The following is a 19,808-nucleotide window of genomic DNA, read 5'->3' on the forward strand; positions in this document are numbered from 1 at the left end:
CAAACAAATTCAGGAAAGCCCTCAAAATGTGTGGCTTCACAAAGTGATACAACACTTGAGGACAATTGAAAATCAATCACTCAAGTCCCTCTGGTTTAATTAAACAAATAGTAACAAACTAGCATTGATACATTCAGATGACCTGGCCCAGATGGACTATTTCTTTAGATATTTAAAGAATTAGTAGGTGTTAATTGCTGAGCTACTACCAGTGATATTTAAATTATCATTTAGGGATATGGTACTGCAGGATTAGAGAAAAAATATTCTAATTTTTTTTAAAGGGATGAAAAATAGTCTGTAAATTTATGGGCCAATAAGCTTGACTTCAATTCCTGGTAAAAGTCTAAAATTTATTATTTAAGAGTATGTTAATATAGAAGGAAAAAAGGGATGATCATCGAGTGTGGTTTCATCATGAAAAAGTCATACCAAATCAACATATTTTCTTGTTGGACAAGGCCTCTAAACCAGTAAACGAGGAAAATACTATAGATGTAGTTTGCCTTGATTTTATAGTAAAGTCTTTTGATAATATCTCAGACTTTTCTTGTGGAAAATATAGAGAGAGATCTAGAGGAGTTATAGTACAGTTAGGGTTCTGAATGGTTAAATGACTATTGTCATATATTACCTATATCAGATTACTTGACAAGGAGAGAGAGGAGGGAAGAAAGAAGGGAGAAAAATATGGAACTCAAAAATCTTTACCAAAAAAATGAAAAAAAACTTTGATGTAGTTGGAAAAATAAATTTATATGTTATGTGTGTGTGTGTATACATATGAATTTTTAAAAATTTGTCAGCAAGAAATGAGGTTGTACTGTAGCTTCCTAATAATACTCTTTGCTTGCCATATACTACTGAACATTTTAATTACTAATTTGAATAAAGATATGGCATTTTAATTAAACTGAATTAAGTTAGGATATGAAAAAATCAATTTTAACTAAATTTAATTAAACAGACACAAATGTAAAATCTTATGCTTGACTTTAAAGGTAAAGGATATCTGACTAAAAAGTTTTTCTAAAAGATCTGCAGAGTTTAGTAAACTGCAAACTCTAATATGTGTTGGCAGACAAAAACTAATGTGATCTCAGGCTTAATTAAGAAAAGCATAGTGTTCAGTACTAAGGAGGGTACTAGGTGGTCCTGCTTTCCTCCAGGTCAGACAACAACTGTAGTATTATGTACAGGTCTGAGTACTACGTTGTATGAAGGACACTAATAAACCAGAGAATGTTCAGAAGAGAACATTCATGATGGAGAAAGTCCTCAAGATCATATCTTAACAATGGAGATGTTTGACCTAGAGAAGAGAAGATTTAGAACTAGATAGCTATCTTCAAGTGTTTGTATGACTATCATATAGTCATATGGAAGGAAGGAATTAGACTCACATAGCAAAATGAGAAGTACTGGGTATAAGAATCATACAGATTAATCTAGTTTTGAAGCAAAGAAAAACTTCCTAATAATTAGAGCTATAAAAATGAGAAATGTACTCCCCCAGAAAGTAAAGTGGCATGTAAATTACTTGGGACAAAGTAAAATAGTTAAGTGTATTGATCTATATACTTTTAATAAATAATGTACCCTTTTGCTGCAGTAGCTTAGATAATTTGACAAGATTTTAATTCATATTCTTTATTTCTTCATCCTTATTTCACACTTTGATTACATTGAATATTAAACACCACCTCTTACACACCCAATTTTCCAAATATAGTCCTTAGATTTTCATTGGGATTTAAATTAGGCAAGTTCCCAGGCCACTGAAGCACATTTATCTCCATTTCTCAGATGTATTATTTAACCTGCTATGATGTGTGGCATGGTGCAAGATTATGTTGTGTAGTATTCAGCCTCCATTTGGAAATTTCTATCATTCCAGAACAATTCTCAATTTGTTGGTCAATATATGCATCAAATTGAGTCATTTCTTCAGTGGGATCAAAACATTCAGGTACTAGAAATAAAAAAATCTTCAGCACACAGAAGAAAATGACTCTAAAAAATCCTCGGGGAAAAACAGCTAGATGAAGCAAGTGTTTTAAAATGTTTTTATAAATGAAATGAAAACTATGGAAGAATTAGAAAGAGAATTAACAGCTTGGCACAAGAGGTTTAAAACTACCTTGCACAAGCCACAAACCCACTGAAAATTAAAATTGGTACATTAGCTTCATGAGGTAACAAGAAAATTAAAGTCCAAAGGCTAAAAAGATAGGAGAGAATGCTATCTATAGGAATGCCATAACCTCCCCCCCCCCCCCAAATGCAAGCTAATTCATAGCAAACCTACTAACCTGGAAAATATTGAGAAAAAAAATAAGACTCATTAGATTATATGAATGCCATGACCCTCCCCCCCCCCAAAAATAGCCAGGATACCAGAATTCAAGAAATGGGTTTTTTTTTTTTAGGTTTTTGAAAGGCAAATGGAGTTAAGTGGCTTGCCCAAGGCCACACAGCTAGGTAATTATTAAGTGTCTGAGACCGGATTTGAACCCAGGTATTCCTGACTCCCAAGGCTGGTGCTTTATCCATTACACCACCTAGCTTCCCCAAGAAATATTCTTAAAAAAGTACCTAGAGGTGTGGCTAGGTGGTACAGTGGATAGAGCACTGGCCCTGGAGTCAGGAGTACCTGAGTTCAAATCCGGCCTCAGACACTTAATAATTACCTAGCTGTGTGACCTTGGGCAAGCCACTTAAGCCCATTTGCCTTCCAAAATCCTAAAGAAAAAAAACAAACCAAAAAACTACCTAATTCTCTTAGAATCAGAGGGCAAGGTGGAAATAGAATTCATGAATCACTTCCTAAAAGTCCAAATCCAGGTCCAAAACACCATAGTACACATACTCACACACACATGCACATGCACACCCCATTCATTGATATCTTTACTGGACATAAACATTAAGTCAAATTAGTTATGAATTATATGTCTCTCTACATCCTATTATCTCATGCTACCAATTCTATTTAAAAGCATAAAGAGATCTCTTTTTGAAAGATTCTTTTATATATATTAACTAATCCTCAAATTGAAACTCAAGTTAGACGTGTGCCTTCTGGCTTAAACCTCTTAGACTTTAAACAGAATAATTAGAGGAACAGAAAATGAATCAGGTAGGAGGCATAGTAGCAGGGAAGAGGGAAAGCAAGCATGCAGCATAGATCAGTAGGGAATTTCATGGATTTTTATGAAACAATACTTCCAGTTAGAAAATTTCCTTGTGATAAGCACTTTTCAGTTCTAAACAGTGAATTTACATGCATATTATTATTATTTTCAAGTCATTGAGCTATTTTTAGATTTCTTTAAACTGTTAATTATTTGTAATTGTTATAAATTCATCCATGAAAACAATCAATATTTCTGAAAAGGTTTATATAAATGGACTTCTGCATGACAGATTCACTTCACGCCTACCCATTGCAGATTGCAGATGTGACTGAAATAGCATAACTCTGCTAAGGGGACAATGCAGAATAGCAATCGATGTTTGGCTCCTTCCCAGTCACAGAATACACCTGACTCTAAGAACGAATACAGTATTGGGAAAATAATTTCTTAAGAATTGTGAAAGCAGCAGAAGATATTTTCATTAAAATAAAATCCATAAATATGATTTTAGTAGCATATCACCTGAGGGCCCCCCTGAAGGCTCAATTGAAGGGCAGAACTATTTCTCAGCATATTTGGCACATTTTGTCGTAGGGGAACTTTACTTTGTTCCCTGATCTTGTGACCCAGAAATCAGTGGAAAGGAAGAACAGGGTCTTGAGATTATAAGGGGAGAATAATATATCACTGTCATTGGTGCTTAGCTTGTAGTATTTATTTGAATTAAACTATGAACTTTTAATTTAGTCACAATATATATTGTTTGAGGTGAAACATCATAACCTCAATAATTAGTGTTGTTGCTTTTACTACCCTGTAGAGTTGGGAAGGCATCTTTGTGATTCTAAAATCCCCAGGTTATAACAAAAATCTGGCGATTATATATTCATATGTTTCTTAATTAAATAAAGAGAATTATGCATTTAGGATGCTATTCTTCCCAATATGTTAAATACAGTAGAAAAAATTAAGCAGAGAACCATTCTTAAGGGACAAAAAGAACAACATACATGAATTTTATCTGTTATTAAATATGAAAAATGGATGCTAATGATGGTTATATCACCAGGTCCTTGCCCAATAGTAGGCAATAACTTTCTGTTACATTGTCGTAAAAATTCAAAATATCTAGAAAATGTGCTTCTATGTTACATAAATTAGCACAGGAGCAGCTCGATAACATAGCTGATAAAGAACTGGCATTGTGTTCTGGAGGACAGGAGTTTGAATCCAGTCTCAGACACAAACAAGCTATGTGACCTATAATCCTGACTGCCCTACATCCTGGGCTATCTCTTATCCTGATTCATATCTGGCCACTGGATCCAGATGGCTCTGGAGAAGAAAGTGAGGCTGGTGACTTAGCATAGCACCCTCTCACTCAAATTCAATTCATGTACTTCTCATTGCATTATCTCCCTGATGATGTGGTCTTCTTTGAAAATGAAGGACAGGAGGGTGGCTAGGTGGCGTAGTGGATAAAGCACTGGCCTTGGAGTCAGGAGTACCTGGGTTCAAATCTGATCTCAGACACTTAATAATTACCTAGCTGTAAACCCATTTGCCTTGCAAAAACCTAAAAAATTAAAATTAAAAAATTAAAAAAAAAGTTCAAAAAAAATGAAAGTGCTGTATAATTACTTGTTATAAAAAAAATGAAGAACAGGGCAGCTAGGTGGCATAGTGGATAAAGCACCGGCCTTGGAGTCAGGAGTACCTGAGTTCAAATCCAGCCTCAGACACTTAATAATTGCCTAGCTGTGTGGCCTTGGGCAAGCCACTTCACCCCATTTGCCTTGCAAAAACCTAAAAAAAAAATGAAGGACAAACGTCATCTACTAGCACACCTTGGAAAAGTTTCTTGTCTCTTCATGGAAATATTTTACATATGTACCAAGTATACTTAATTTTATATTTACTATAGTTTTTTTAAAGTATAACTTTGAAAAGTTCTTAACATAACTCATGGAAAAGAAATTCTCTAATTTTTATGAATGCTCTATTGAAAAATGTTTGTGTATTTTTGTCTAGGTCAATTTTTATCCCTACCAAGTACATTCATTAGTAACTTGGTTTTCCAATATTTTATATCACACCTAAATAGGACTAATAAACCAAATGCCTAATGTCCATCAATGAGAAAAATAATTAAAAAATGAAAAGTAATAAACTGCAGTGTACTGAAACTATGTTCAAATTAGTGGTAATGTATATATTTATTAACAAAATATTAAACAAAACAGGTTCATAGGTTTTAGATAAGGAAAACTTAACAGCAATTCTTACTATAAATTTATCAGGAATTTTAATAGGTGAAATAAGTACTTTTATCACTTTATTAGTTTAAACAAGGATCATTTTGCTACTCTCACACAGCTAGGTAATTATTAAGTGTCTGAGGTCACATTTGAATTCAGATCCTCCTGACTCTGCTCTATCCACTGTGCAGCCTAGCTGCCCCTGCTTTCCCACTTCTTGATTTTCAGATTGTTTTTGAGCAAGTTCCCCCAATTTAATAATAGGAAAATAGTCACTAGTGAAATTAAATATTAAGTTATTCTTAATTTGATAGTGGTGTCTAGTAATGTAAGTCATCCATGTAATTCTCATTTCTTCTGCCAATGTGATATATGCATGAATTTGGTAGTTTTTCCCTTGGTATTTGAAATGAGGAACTGCTTTTAGAAGGGACAAGTTAATAATCTTGACATTCTCTGTTTTTTCTTGACAACTCAGATAGCTTTCTTTTTCCTTACAGCTCCCTGCACAGGCAGCACCTTCTTTTGCCATAGTAATATGTGCATCAATAATTCTCTGGTCTGCAATGGTATTCAAAACTGTGCATACCCTTGGGATGAAAATCACTGTAAAGGTGAATACAATGCAAAGTCCTCTGAGAGAGGAATGTTGCTTGTCTTTCTGAGAATGTGCTTAGCATAGCTTTTTTTTGGCAGAAATGGAGAAATATGCTCTAAATGTTTTATTTTAAAGGATCATTGACCTTCCCTAGGCTGCACTGGAGTAGCAACAAAAGGATGAATAGTGTTTTTCCCTTGTAATTAAAGGATCTTATCTTAAAAAGAATATTAATTATTATACATTTGAAGTACATCACAAAATTGTATGGTTGATTTTTTTTATATCGAGGTAGTTATTTGTTTTTCTTTAAAGACAATCTTAATTTTATTCTCAAAATTATCTTAAAAGTAACCACTGTTTTCTTTCAAATTTGAATTTCTTGGAATAAGAATTTTTAATTCACAATTAACATAAAATTGTGAACTTTTTGCAAAATAAAAACAATTCTCATTATTTGTTTTAGACTTCTTTAAAATTCATTGAGATTATTATTCTGTGTAACCCAAATAATGTCTGAAATATATATAAATCTGTCCTACCAGGTATTGGTCAGATGTGTGCAAGCCTACTATTAGTTTTATTTTAATTCTAGAAGTAAAATAATTACCTTATAATTATAAAGTATTATAATCTGATACTGCCATCTTGTGTACTTGACATGAAGTGCCATCAGTTAGTTGGTCAATGAAAATTATCTGATCCTGGTATCTATCTAGTATATCATTCATTGTTCATCAAATGTAGGAACAAATCAATCATTTGAGTAATACTACTAATGTCTATAACTATGTGGATAAATTTTAGAACAGTGACATTTTTTGCCAAAGCTATTAGTAATATAAAACAAGAAAGTAGATGAGATTAAGCAATATTTAATTTGGCACAATTTGCATTATAACAATTTAATGCAGTCATGTGTACTCTATACTCTCATGTATAGAGACCATCATCTCCTTTGTCACTACTACTGCTTTTTGACAGGTGTTCGTGGTAATCATTGATCATGAGTTTCCTATCTTATTTTGTTTATAAATCTAATTTTAAATTATGCCATCTGCATTGTATTTTACCAAAGTATTCAACTTATTTAAAATGCATTTCCAAATTTATTTGTGACAAAAACATAGTCATTGATTTTAATAAACTCAATCTTTTTCTTTCTACAGAGAAGAAAAAAGCAGGTCTATTTGAACAGATTACCAAAACACATGGAACAATCATTGGCATTACATCAGGGATTGTCTTGGTCCTTCTAATTATTTCTATTTTAGTTCAAGTCAAGCAACCTCGAAAGAAGGTCATGGCTTGCAAAACTGCTTTTAACAAAACTGGCTTCCAGGAAGTATTTGATCCTCCTCATTATGAATTGTTTTCATTAAGGGACAAAGAAATTTCTGCAGATTTGGCTGACTTATCAGAAGAATTGGAAAACTACCAGAAAATGCGACGTTCTTCCACTGCTTCTCGTTGCATTCATGATCATCATTGTGGATCCCAACCCTCCAACGTAAAACAAAGCAGGACCAACCTCAGTTCCATGGAACTTCCTTTCCGTAATGATTTTGCACAACCTCAGCCTATGAAGACATTCAATAGTACATTCAAAAAAAGTAGTTACACCTTCAAACAATCACATGAGTGTTCTGAACAGGCCATAGAAGATCGAGTGATGGAGGAGATTCCCTGTGAAATTTATGTGAGAGGACGAGAGGATTCTGCACAAGCTTCAATGTCCATTGACTTTTAATCATCTAGTATGTATATATGTAGTATACACAGAACACACACACTCTGCACATATGTATGTTTTTAAGCTTTTCTGCAGTCAACATCTTTTCCACTTCAAATCAAAAACATCTTCATTTGTCATTATTATAATGTTGGAGATTTTATTCCCTTGTACTCCCTAGTCAATGTCAAATCAGCTGGTGAACATAGAAATTTCAGTGGGAGGGGAGAAATAATCATCTGTTGCTTGGCATCATATAAACAAATAATCAGTTAAATTACTGAATTCACTTTTTAACTGGTTGTTCTGATGTCCTATAAAAATGGGTTTATAAGCTACCTGTTGAGTTTTACCATCATAGCTGAAGATATGCATGGTTTTAAAATCTACAGATAATATACCAACAAAGTTTTGAGCATTGAATAAGTCTAAAAATAAGGTTTTCATCATATTTTGACATTCCTTCTCCTTTTCTTTTCACTTAAGTATTTTCAAGTCAATGGTTTTAACATTTCAATTACATAAAAGTGATTATTTCACTGCATATATTTTGATATGGGCATTTGTTATTGAATTTTGTCAAATTAAAGCTAGAGTTACTGTAGTTCAGTGCCAATTATGACCCTGAGTTATGTTGCATCCATCTGTTTGTTCTGAACTAATTTCTATAACTGCTTCCTTTTAATTACTGTTTCCCTTAGCTTGTGTTTTCTGTGAGAAGTAGGTGAAATGGTTTGTTGCCTTTTAAAAGTATTTTATCTGTTACATTATTATAATAGAATATTTTAGAACCTCGAGATATATGAGCCTTTGCAAATTATGTGTAGAAACTCTGAAATTAAACAGGTATCTGAAGTTCCCAACATTGAGTCACATCCAATGTTTGGCCATCAGTAGACAGCCCATTAATTTTGGTAAAGGGAAAATTATTTAATTCACTGTTTGTGGTATTAATAGTCTTATCAATGTTCTTAATTCTCCAAGTTAGTGCTCCTCATTTTTTTTTAAAGTATCTTTGCTTCCTTGCATTGTGATTTCTCTTGTAGAATATGATAAACCCAGGGCTTCTCACATGAGACAGTCAGATTTTTCTAGAGCTGATAAACGATTACAACCTTCAGTTTTCTTTTTAACTTCAGTTTTGGCATTTTGGGTTTTTTTATGGCATATAAAATAATTTGTAAACATGATAAAATTTCATTGTGTTTTTTTAGACTTTTGATATAATTTGATACTGTACAAACTTTATTAAATCAATATTAAAGACTTTTGTGGTGATTTTATTTCAGTGCTCACATCATTAGTAGCTTGTATATATGTATATATATATATAAATCTATATCTATCTAGATTATATATATATAAAACATTCTATATCTGAGTTATTCATTAAAATTTATTGGAACAAATGTGGGAATCTCTGTTAGCTTTTAGTTCCTTTTGTTGTTGTTTAGTTTATGGTAATACTTCTTGTAACATTTATTGTCCTAAATCACTACACATATATTGTATTAAAAAGCACATCATCTGGGGCAGCTAGGTGGCACAGTGGATAGAGCACTGGCCCTGGATTCAGGAGTACCTGAGTTCAAATGTGACCTCAGACACTTAATAATTACCTAGCTGTGTGGCCTTGGGCAAGCCACTTAACCCCATTTGCCTTGTGAAAACCTAAAAAAAAAAGAAAGCACATCATCCCCTTATGTTATTTTGGCTTGAGTTGAAGTAATACAGGAAATAAATGCCTGCCATAACTTTGAGCATCATGACTACCATAGTCATGTCCTTTAAAAATAAAGAAAAATTTCCCTCTGTATTGTTGATTTTTTTAAAATTTTGTTGAAATGAGTGAAAAGTTCAGAAAACTTCAAAGTACATACTAGTCATGTCATAATCAGTCTATTAAATGTTATATAGGGGACTATATTTTTTAAACTAAACTTTTAAGAGCTGTACAAATATTGAAGATGCCAAAAAAAATGTTCGTTTCTCATGACATTGCATTATTCTTAGTCCACATCATATATACCTAAGTAATAGTCAGTGTAATGATCCCTTTTTAAGATAAAATTTAGAAGAACTATTATTCAATGATTATTAACAGCAGAGCTAGGCTGATATCTGAATTCTGGTCCATGGATCTTTGAATCAATTAGTCCATGATCAAGCATTTAATTTAGATGCCTCCTATGTAGCAGGGACTATGCTGGGAGCTATCATTGCTCTCAAAGAGCATATATTCTAATCAAATAACATGGTGTTTATGCATAATTATGCATTCTAATACTAGTAACATAATAAGATGAAAAGGAAATTAGCATCTTTGACATAAGAGAATTTGGGCGCGGCTAGGTGGCACAGTGGATAAAGCACCGGCCCTGAAGTCAGGAGGACCTGAGTTCAAATATGACCTTGGACACTTAATAATTACCTAGCTGTGTGACTGGGCAAATCACTTAACCTCACACCTTGCAAAAACCAAAAAAAAGAAAATGAGAATTTCACCTGTTATTTTTGAGCTACTAAATGCATTATTAAACTTTTTAAGCCTTAATCAAAAAATGCAGCCTGACTTAATCAACCTCATTCAGATATATTTAAGTTTTATATTTGCCCTCCCTTCTCCTATCTGAAAAGGACTTCAGAGGCTTACAGGTTAAAATAATGTACAATAAAGCATGTAGGATCAGCTAGTCAGAGCTCCTCTGAAGAAAGCAAAAGGCATTGATCTTTTCAAGCCCTTAGGGTGAAAAAATGACACCTGGCCATGAGCTTCCTGGCAGGAAGATGTTGGATTACATAGTTCTCTTTTCCTTACTTAAAGAAAACATACAGAATTGTTTGTAGAGATGACATTTTTCATGAAAATAGAATCAAGAATGGGTCCTTATGTAAAGAGCAATTTCTATGGTTTTATAAAAGATATAGAAACAGTTTCCAACCAGATGGTTCTCATTAGGACCCTCTGCTAAAGTCAAAGAACATAACTCATTGAAGCTACTTCTTCAAGGAGCTGAAATAACATAGTACTGGGACATGGTTTAATGGCCAAACTTGATCCAGGGTTGGAACCTGAACAATCTAGATATATAGTTAACACATCAATTAGGTAGATTCTCTCAAATATCAGATATTTTTAATGGGCTGTGGCTGAGGCACATTTAATTCATAATGTTATGATCATAAAGTAGGATATTCTGTTTTTTAATTAAAATGAAAATGGAAGTAAGATTTAGCTACTGAGATAAGAAGAAATAAAGCTGGTGTTCTGATGGGGAAGGTACTGTTAAGTATTTGATCCAACTTAGGAAGAATGTCACTACCACCACCCCACATTTTGCTGCATCTTAAATGCTCTCAAGTTAAAATATATCCTGTAATTGGGAATTAAAGTCATTTATCCTAAAATATGAAAGAATCAGAGAACTTATCAGGAGGCTACCAGGAAAACATTTAGTGTCATATTCTGCTATTAAATGTCTTCATCCATCTACCACCTATCTCACAACTAAGCAAAATCTGGCACAAAACATCCGTTCTCAGAGCCTACAGAATTCCAGAAATCTTACTAGAACTTCTAATGTATGTGAAAATGCATGATATTTTTTTTGTGGGGGGGGATAGTCAATTCAGTGGTTTACCAGAATTTAGAAGAGATCCTATGTTCAGCATGTTAGATTACCAAACCCATTTGAACACTTGTTTAACAGCTCTTCTGTGGGTGTCTCTGTCATGTTTCATATAATTGTCAGGCATTAAAAAACTCTTGTAAATGTCTGTGTCTGAACCTTTCTATGATTCTGCTATTCTCATAAGAAAGATGCTTCCTTGTTTTACTAGCATGTCATCTGTTGAGACAAAATAAGGAATAGTTGCCACCTAGAAATTATTGTGAATCAAAGTAGATACTGTTGTCATTGTAAAACATTGTATGCTATATTGCTCCATTTACTTGGGTACAAAAAAAAATGTGCCTTCACTGTGAGACAAAACTGGTATCACAAAAATCCCATCCAAGGGTTTACTAAAATTTGAGATTTAAGTAATTAACTCAGCATTAATAGTTTTTATTCACTAGTATTAACTTTTCAGCTCTTAGTGTAAACATACTCTACAAGAATATTTTATTATTGTAGTTTATTCTACAAAGTTGTTGCCATAAATTCTTAATACACAAGTGTTTCTTAATTTACTTTCTTAGTAATGGGTAAGAAAAGGACAAGTTTTTGCTTTGATGATATATTTTAAGCCCTAGAAAATAAAGACTGCACAATTTACTTTAGAACTAATACTAGCGGAGGTGGCTAGGTGGCACAGTGGATAGAGCACCAGTCCTGGAGTCAGGAGTAGCTGAGTTCAAATCCAGCCTCAGATATTTAATAATTACCTGGCCGTGTGGCCTTGGAAGCCACTTAACCCCATTGCCTTGCAAAAACCTAAGAAAATAAAATTAAATAAAAATTAAAAAAAGAACTGATACTAGTGGGTCTTATCTCTTCTAACCTTCAGAAGGCTATCTGAGTTTATTTATATCATTGCAAGTAGAAAGCTGCTCTTGGGCTTCTTGTTCTGTAAACTGGGGTAGAATCCACTTAGACAAAATCTTTTTTCCATCTGTATTATACGTCACCATTAATAACTCCTTCGGAATTCCAAGTTTTCCTTGATCCAGATCAATATAATAAAGGTTGAAGCCACTTTAAACAGCTTAATCTCTTAAACACTGATCCTCATGATACTAAAGCCCATCCCACTAAGAAATTCAAGATTATGTTGTTCTCTCTAATATTTTAGGATGACTTTTTAAGTGGATTTTTTTTTTTATAATCAGTGTGCTAAATAAATACAAATTTCTGTTTGGCATTTAAAGCCCTTCACAACCAGCTCCAGACTACCTTTTCAGAACTTCCTACATATTATTCCCTTTCACACACTACAATCCTGCCAAGCTGGCCTTGTGGCTCTTTACCTGATCCCCCATTTCCCATCTCCTAGCCTTTGAAGAGGCTATTCCCCCAGATAGTCTCTCCTCACCCCTGCCTCTAACAATTACTTGTTTCTTTAAAAGCTCAGCTCAAGTGCTGCCTTCTCCATTAAGAATTTTCCTATTCCCTAATTCAGCTATTAGTACTTTCCCACCAAAAGCTACTTTTTTATTTATTCTATTTATTCATACACATGTCTGTTCCAATCAAATGGGAGGCTCATGGAGAGTGAGAGCAGTTTCATTTTTTGCTCTGTATGACCAGAACCTAGAAGGGCCTGGCACAGACATTTTTAACTGATTGATTTTTTTTTTATTTTTCATCCATATGCACACATTTATTTTTAAGTTACAAAATTTCCTTCTACCCTCCCTTCCCACCCCTCCCCTCAGCAGCAGTCAGATTAACATTGTATATACATATTTTTGATAAAAGTTTACAGATTAGTCATTTTCAGTGTGAGGAATTAGGATTAAGGGAAAGAGATACATGAGAGATAATTTTTATAAAGTGTCCATCAGATTCTGAAGGGGGTTTTTTTTGCATTTGTTTTGTTTTTCTTTCTCTGGATGGGGATAACATTGTCCACAGCCAATCTAATAGGTTGTTCTAGTGTATATTGTTCTCTTGGTTCTACTCCCTTTGCTCAGCATCAAATCCTGTACCTCATTCCATGGTTCTCTGACCATTTATGGTTTCTTATAGAATAATAGTATTCATATACCATAACTTGTTTAGCCATTCCCCAATTAATAGGCAAAACTGATTGATAGATATATCCAGATAGAATCCCCAATTCTCTTTCAAGGTGATAGTCTATAGTTTATAAATGAAAAGGTAACTTTTAGTCCTTTGGCAAGTATGATATGGAGCAACACAAACCTTTTTGAAGATGGAAGTCCTTATAGACCTTAGAGAAAGATCCACTTTTCCTCTCAAATTTATCAACACTTGCTAAGTGAAAGGCCTTTTACCAAGTGAAAAGAGAAACAAAGCCAAAAAGTAATCCATACCCTTGAGAAGCTTATATTTTAATGAAGTATGTGTTAAATGAAAATTTCAAAAGATATAATTTCTGGGTTATTATGATTAGCAAATAAAGGGATGCTCATTTGGCTTTCTCTTTTAAAGCCAACAGGAATCTTAGAACCCTCTCTGTTTATATGTCCTTGGAACAATGGGGACACCAATAAGCAGCAATCAACTGATTGGTTAACAATGAGAGAATGAATATTATAAAGGTAGACCTATTCTAATGGGGTGGGGGGGGGAATGACTTTGATAATGTCACTCTTATTCTTTTCTATCCAGACCAGCCTCAATCTTCGGGAATCTAGATAAAGGGATCTGCCTCCTACCCACCCAAACCTAGATGAGTAGAACATAATGGGCTAGATTCACCTAGGTTGGATTCTTTTTTGTAAGGCTTTTTATTTGGGTTGAGTAACAATTTCATCTAGATAAAATGACAAATTTTTGGGTAAGGTCACTAATGTTCTTTAAATACTGGTTCTATAACTTACAGTGGTTTATTTCTAAATGAGAAAATAGGGGGGAAATCTTAATCTCAATAAATGATTATTAATATGAGAGAAATCATGTACACATTAAGATATACCTTATAAGAGAAGGCATTAGCAATTAGAGCAACCTGAAAAAGGGTAGTGCTTAGGTTGAATCTTGAGGGAAATCAGGATTCTAAGAAACAAAGGTGAGGAAGGAAGGAGTATTCCAGGTATGGGGTACAGCCAGTGCAAAATCCCAAAAATGGAGCATAGTATGTGAACAAATAGGCCAGAATGGTTTGACCATATAGAGTGTATTGATGAGTAATAAGGAAGGAACCTAGACAGGTGGGAAGAGCCTTAAAAGAAGACTATTACAATAATCTCAAACAGTCTAGATGAGGGTCTGAATTACAGAGGTTGTTGTGTGAGTGGAGAGAAGAGGATATGTCAAGTGGAGCCAACAAGTATTATGTGTCTACCATGAGGGACAGCTAGGTGGCGCAGTAGATAGAGCACTGGCCCTGGAGTCAAGAGGACCCAAATTCAAATCAAACCTCAGACACTTAATTGCCTAGCTGTGTGACCTTGGGTAAACCACTTAATCCCATTGCCTTAATATAAATAAATAATTTTTTTAAAAAAGGGTCTATGTGCCAATGTGCTAAACAATGAAGATACAAAGGAAAAGCAGGATAGATCCTGTTCTCATGGGGCTTACCATCAAATGGGACATCAGCAAACTTACATTCATATACATACAAATAGAAATCTCTCAGAAGAGAGATTAGAACTCTGTGTGTGTGTGTGTGTGTGTGTGTGTGTGTGTGTGTGTGTGTGTGTGTGTGTCCAGAGAGAGAGAATAATTGAACCTATGGAAGCTGATAAGATCACAATGAGATAAATAAATTTCAACCAATATCTAGTTACTATGAATAGAGCACACAACTAAGAAAATACAAAAATTAAACAGGACACATTGTCCTCAAGAATTTTATATTCTAGTTTCAGGGTTGCTGTGGACAGCAATAATGACAGTATGTTATTTCTTGGTATGTAGAAGTCCAAGGGACAGAGCTAGGAGGAGGTCTTCCTCTTTATCTTGAAATTCTGAATTTTGGAAGATTACACAGAAGAGTAATGACTAATATGCAAAATAATTCTAGGTTATAATTAGGTTTATGTTAAAAACTCAGTTCCTTTGAAGCTTGACAGTGACGTTATCGCATATAACATTCTCTTTAATTCAAGTCCAAAAAATCATGTGAAATATAGAGTCAGATACATTTTGCAACTAGCAGGCATAGTTGTCTCCACAGCATCCAGTCTACTGGGGTCTAATCACTGAAGCCACAATCAATGTGAACAACACAGTGGGATATCAGACCTATTCAGTCCTATCACACTCCAGGCTATATGAAATTTAAAAACAAGGTTGCTGAGTGTAATAGCCACAGATCAGTTTGCACAAACCTATAGTAGGATCTATTGAATGGAGCTGGAAAAAAGGTATGGAGGAGAAAAAGAAGGTAAGAAATTCCCCCAAGGAGACATTTCTATTAAAAGGATATAGATCAGACAATGAAAACGGGGAGAAGAAGCTACCAGAGAACTCTTATCAGGTATATGCCTGCAAATAAAAAGGTAGTACTAGGGCAGTGGTATCTTCTGTCTTTAGGATAAAGAAGAATGTTTTATTCTGAAATGCCCCACACTCACCTTCCAAACTTCACTCTGCCCTTAGATCATGCAGATATTTGAATGAAATATTTCCTGTAGTTACTAATTGCCTGGTAAATTTCCTTTGAAAACTTTCTGAAAAAAATTAATCTGAATTTTCATTAGATCTCAATCAAGATGGCCTCTCTGAATAGTCATCTATGTCCAACCATGAAAGACACACAAGCATTTGAGAAGAGGAAATCTGATTCTGGCTCTGATAACCAAGAGTCATCCCAGAGGGTTCACAATTAGCATCTTGTGAGACACTCAATGCCATTTGCATCCCAAGAGGTAAAAATTTACCTCTGAAAGGTCTAAAGAGTTCACTACCAACTCCCCAAGGCTCTCTTACAGTGAAATTCAGATATAATCTCAGGTGATAAATAGTGTATCCTTAATATTTATGCTTAAGTGCTGTGGATTCAAAGAAAGGGAAAAGGAACTCTTCAAGACAACAATGGGAGGGGCGGCCAGGTGGTGCAGTAGATAAAGCACCAGCCCTGGAGTCAGGAGTACCTGGGTTCAAATCTCAGACACTTAATAATTACCTAGCTGTGTGGCCTTGGGCAAGCCACTTAACCCCATTGCCTTGCAAAATCCTAAAAAAAAAAAAAGACATAATGGGAAAGAGAATATACAAATAACTGTTGCCTGAAGTTAGTCCTTGGTGATCAAAGAAGACCATGTCATCTTCAACACAATGATATGACTTGCTTGTTATGCTTGTTATAGTGAGGGAGTGTTATGCAAAGACATCCTTGTCACTTGCCTTTTCCAGAACCATTTAGCCCCTTGGCCTGATGGATAGGAAACAGGACTTCTGGTGATGTCTGGATGTTGTGGGAGTCTCTTGGCCTTTGAATTGGAGTCATTTCCTCCCATATCAGCAAGGCATCTAAGCTCACCACCTCCACTGGGCAAGCATCAGCATGTGATTTCTGGCAATGGTCTGGAGATAACCTGGTAAATCCAAATCTGTCTCTCAATGGACTAATTGTCTGTGCCGACTTTCCTCTAGATCTTCTACCTATGAGATTCTCAACAGTATGATAGGATGGACAGCAGCTTGAAACACCAGGACATCATTTGTCACTTAGAGGTCTATGCTGCTCTGCTCTCTCTGTTCTTTAGGATACTCTTCAGAACTTAAGCTTAAACTTGATGCTTTTCCAGGCTTGTGCCCTCTTGTAGGGTGAACCCATTCCAAGGCAGACCTGCTCTTCATAAAGAAAAGAAAACTCTCCCTGGGGCCCCTACCAGCTCCTCCAGGATGGTTGGACACCATGGGTACCTATCCCTGCCACTCCAGATTCAGGGATCTGAACCCCACTCCCTTTTGATTGGCTGAGGACAAACAACTGGGTACAAATCAAATGGTCTAGTAGGATTTGAGATTTGGAGCCAGAGGATCTGAGTTTAAATCCCCATTCTATTTAGTCCTTGTAGGACCTTGTAGGACCTATTTATCTTTTGGGGGACTCAGTTTCTCAATAAAATGAAAGAATTCAACTAGTTCTAAATCTTACAGTCAATGAGAAAGTGAATATCAAATCGAGCAACCTCCACTGTCAATGATATTTGAAGAATTTGCTAGTACTTTATAAGGTAGGCAAAAGACAAAAGAAACTATTCCCACATCCTAAGTCCTCAACAACAGTACTTAGAAAACCTGTTGCTTTTCCTATGAAAATGATAGTTCAAAATCTAAAAGTATCTTATCATTTACAAAATGCTCTAAAGGCATACATCTTGATAAACACAGATATATCTGCCATCTATGCAGGTAGAACAAATGAAAAATTCTTTCCACATAGCTGTACTTTTCTTCTGCTAAATCTTAATCTCATTGGTATTCCAACCCTAGGTCAAAGCCCTTCACATAATAAACTCCTCAAGGTTAACTCCAGAAAAGAAATATGAAACTGCATTTTAAACATTTTAAATGTAAACTGGATTAAACCCTAAACCTAGGATATTTTCTTTTTTTTTTGAGCCTCTCACCAATTCTCCTTTCAATCAAATGAAATTATCTACAAGGTAATAAAGGATATAATTCTATTTATATTCTGATTGGAATTCCCAGAATTAAGTGAACATTTCCTTCTCCCTTCTCCCTTTCCAGTCACACAAAACAAAGCCCACCTGCTAGATGAGCTGCTAGACTGCAATGCCCATTACAATTCCATCCTTATGTGAAAAGATGGTCCTTATAACACCTAATAGAGAAAAATCTGGTAATATTTGACATATCCCACTGGTAGAATGGGAAAATTAATTCCAATCTTATTCAATCACTGGGAGAAAAAGGGGCAGGACTAAAAGCTGCAAGCAACTCCCCCATAGTAAGCTAGCCCAAGGGGAAACAAGGAGATTTTTTTTCCTTGTGATGAAAAATGATTTGCTGGGAAAACATGTTCTATTTGCTTTGCTCTGACCAGAAAACTCAAAAGCCAGTCCAAATTGGTTTAACGTGTTATGATTATATTCAGTGAATTGACAATCATAGAGACTTTTTTTGGCATTTATTTTATTTTATTTTTAAAATTAATTTTGTCAAATTTCTCATTTAAATTTTTCATATTACTACAATAGTCATGTTGAAAAATTTAAACACACACACACACACACACACACAGAGAAAGAGAAACCTCAAGAAAAATAAAATGAGAGAGAAAAAAAATGTGCTTCAGTCTGTATTCACATACCATATGCTCTGTCTTTGGGATGGATAGCATTCTTTCTCTCTCTCTTTTTTTTTTTTTGGTTTTTGCAAGACAATGGGGTTAAGTGTTTTGCCCAAGGTCACAAGTTAGGTAATTATTAAGTGTCTGAGGGCATAGTTGAACTCAGGTCCTCCTGACTCCAAGGCCAGTGCTCTATCCACTGTGCCACCTAGCTGCCCCCCAGTTCTGTTTTTTAAGACATTCTTCTCCTCATTGATTTTTTGGACTGCCTTTTCCATTTGACCCAAACTAGTTTTTTTAAGATGATATTTTCTTCAGTATTTTTTGTATCTCCTTCACCAAGCTGCTGACTTGGTTTTCATGATATTCTTGCATCACTCTCATCTCTCTTTCTAATTTTTCCTTTACCCTGCTAACTTGATTTTCAAAATCTTTTTTGAGCTTTTCCATAGTATGAAACCAATTCCTATTTTTCTTGGGAGCTTTGGATACAGAAATTTTGACTTTGTTTTCTACCAAGTGTGTATTTTGATTTCCATAGGGCCAAAGTAATTTGCTATGGTCATATTTTTTTCTTCTGTTGTTTGCTCATTCCCCCAGTCTATGATTTGATTTTAACTCTTTATTAAGGTGGGGCTCTGCTTCCAGGATGGATAATGTACTGTCCTAGCTTTGATGATCTTTGTAACTGTCAGACATCCCCTAGGGACCTCGGTTCTTTCAAGGGCTTATGAGAGGCTCTGACTGCTCTCCTGGTCTGTATGCTGGTCTGTGGATAACCACAAGCATTCTTCTCTGCTCTGGAACTATGAGGGTCCCTGCTTCCTCTATGGCAATAAAGCTCCTTTTCCCAAGACTGGGGCCCAGACTCTGACCTGGATCTCAGCATGGATAAAGTCACAGAATTCTGCCTCAGGAATAGAGAGCAGAGAAACCTCTGCAGTCTCCTTTCAACCCCTTACCTTCCATGGGCTGAGCACTCTGGAAGCAGCTGCCAGACTGGGGGGCTTCCTGGGGTTGAGTCTGCACTGAGGTCTACCCTGGCATGGGCTCCCCTCTCACTCTTGTGGCAGAGTTTTCCTGCTGAGTTTCCAAATGGTCCTTGGTCATCTCTGGGCTGAGTGGATTGGAAACCACTCCCACTTCCACAGACCAAGGCAGACTCAGGGATCCAGGCACCTGGCAGG

The 19,808-nt window shown here is 35.2% G+C and overlaps 1 protein-coding gene across 3 annotated transcripts in view; it reads left to right on the top strand.

Annotated features, from left to right (window-relative positions):
• Positions 1 to 9,026, top strand: part of NETO2 (neuropilin and tolloid like 2) — a 29,493-nt gene extending 20,467 nt beyond the window's left edge. For 2 of the 3 annotated variants that reach the window (XM_074211420.1, XM_074211421.1), the window contains 2 exons: positions 5,896 to 6,009; positions 7,163 to 9,025. In XM_074211420.1, the coding sequence (XP_074067521.1) occupies positions 5,896 to 6,009; positions 7,163 to 7,743 (695 nt within the window). In that variant the 3' untranslated portion in view covers positions 7,744 to 9,025. Of the gene's footprint in view, positions 1 to 5,895; positions 6,010 to 7,162 lie in introns of all 3 variants that reach the window. The other variant, XM_074211419.1, reaches the window with a different exon arrangement.
• The last annotated feature ends 10,782 nt before the right edge of the window (positions 9,027 to 19,808 follow it).

This window comes from Macrotis lagotis, chromosome 1 (genome assembly GCF_037893015.1).
Source record: "Macrotis lagotis isolate mMagLag1 chromosome 1, bilby.v1.9.chrom.fasta, whole genome shotgun sequence".
Classification (NCBI taxonomy): domain Eukaryota; kingdom Metazoa; phylum Chordata; class Mammalia; order Peramelemorphia; family Peramelidae; genus Macrotis; species Macrotis lagotis.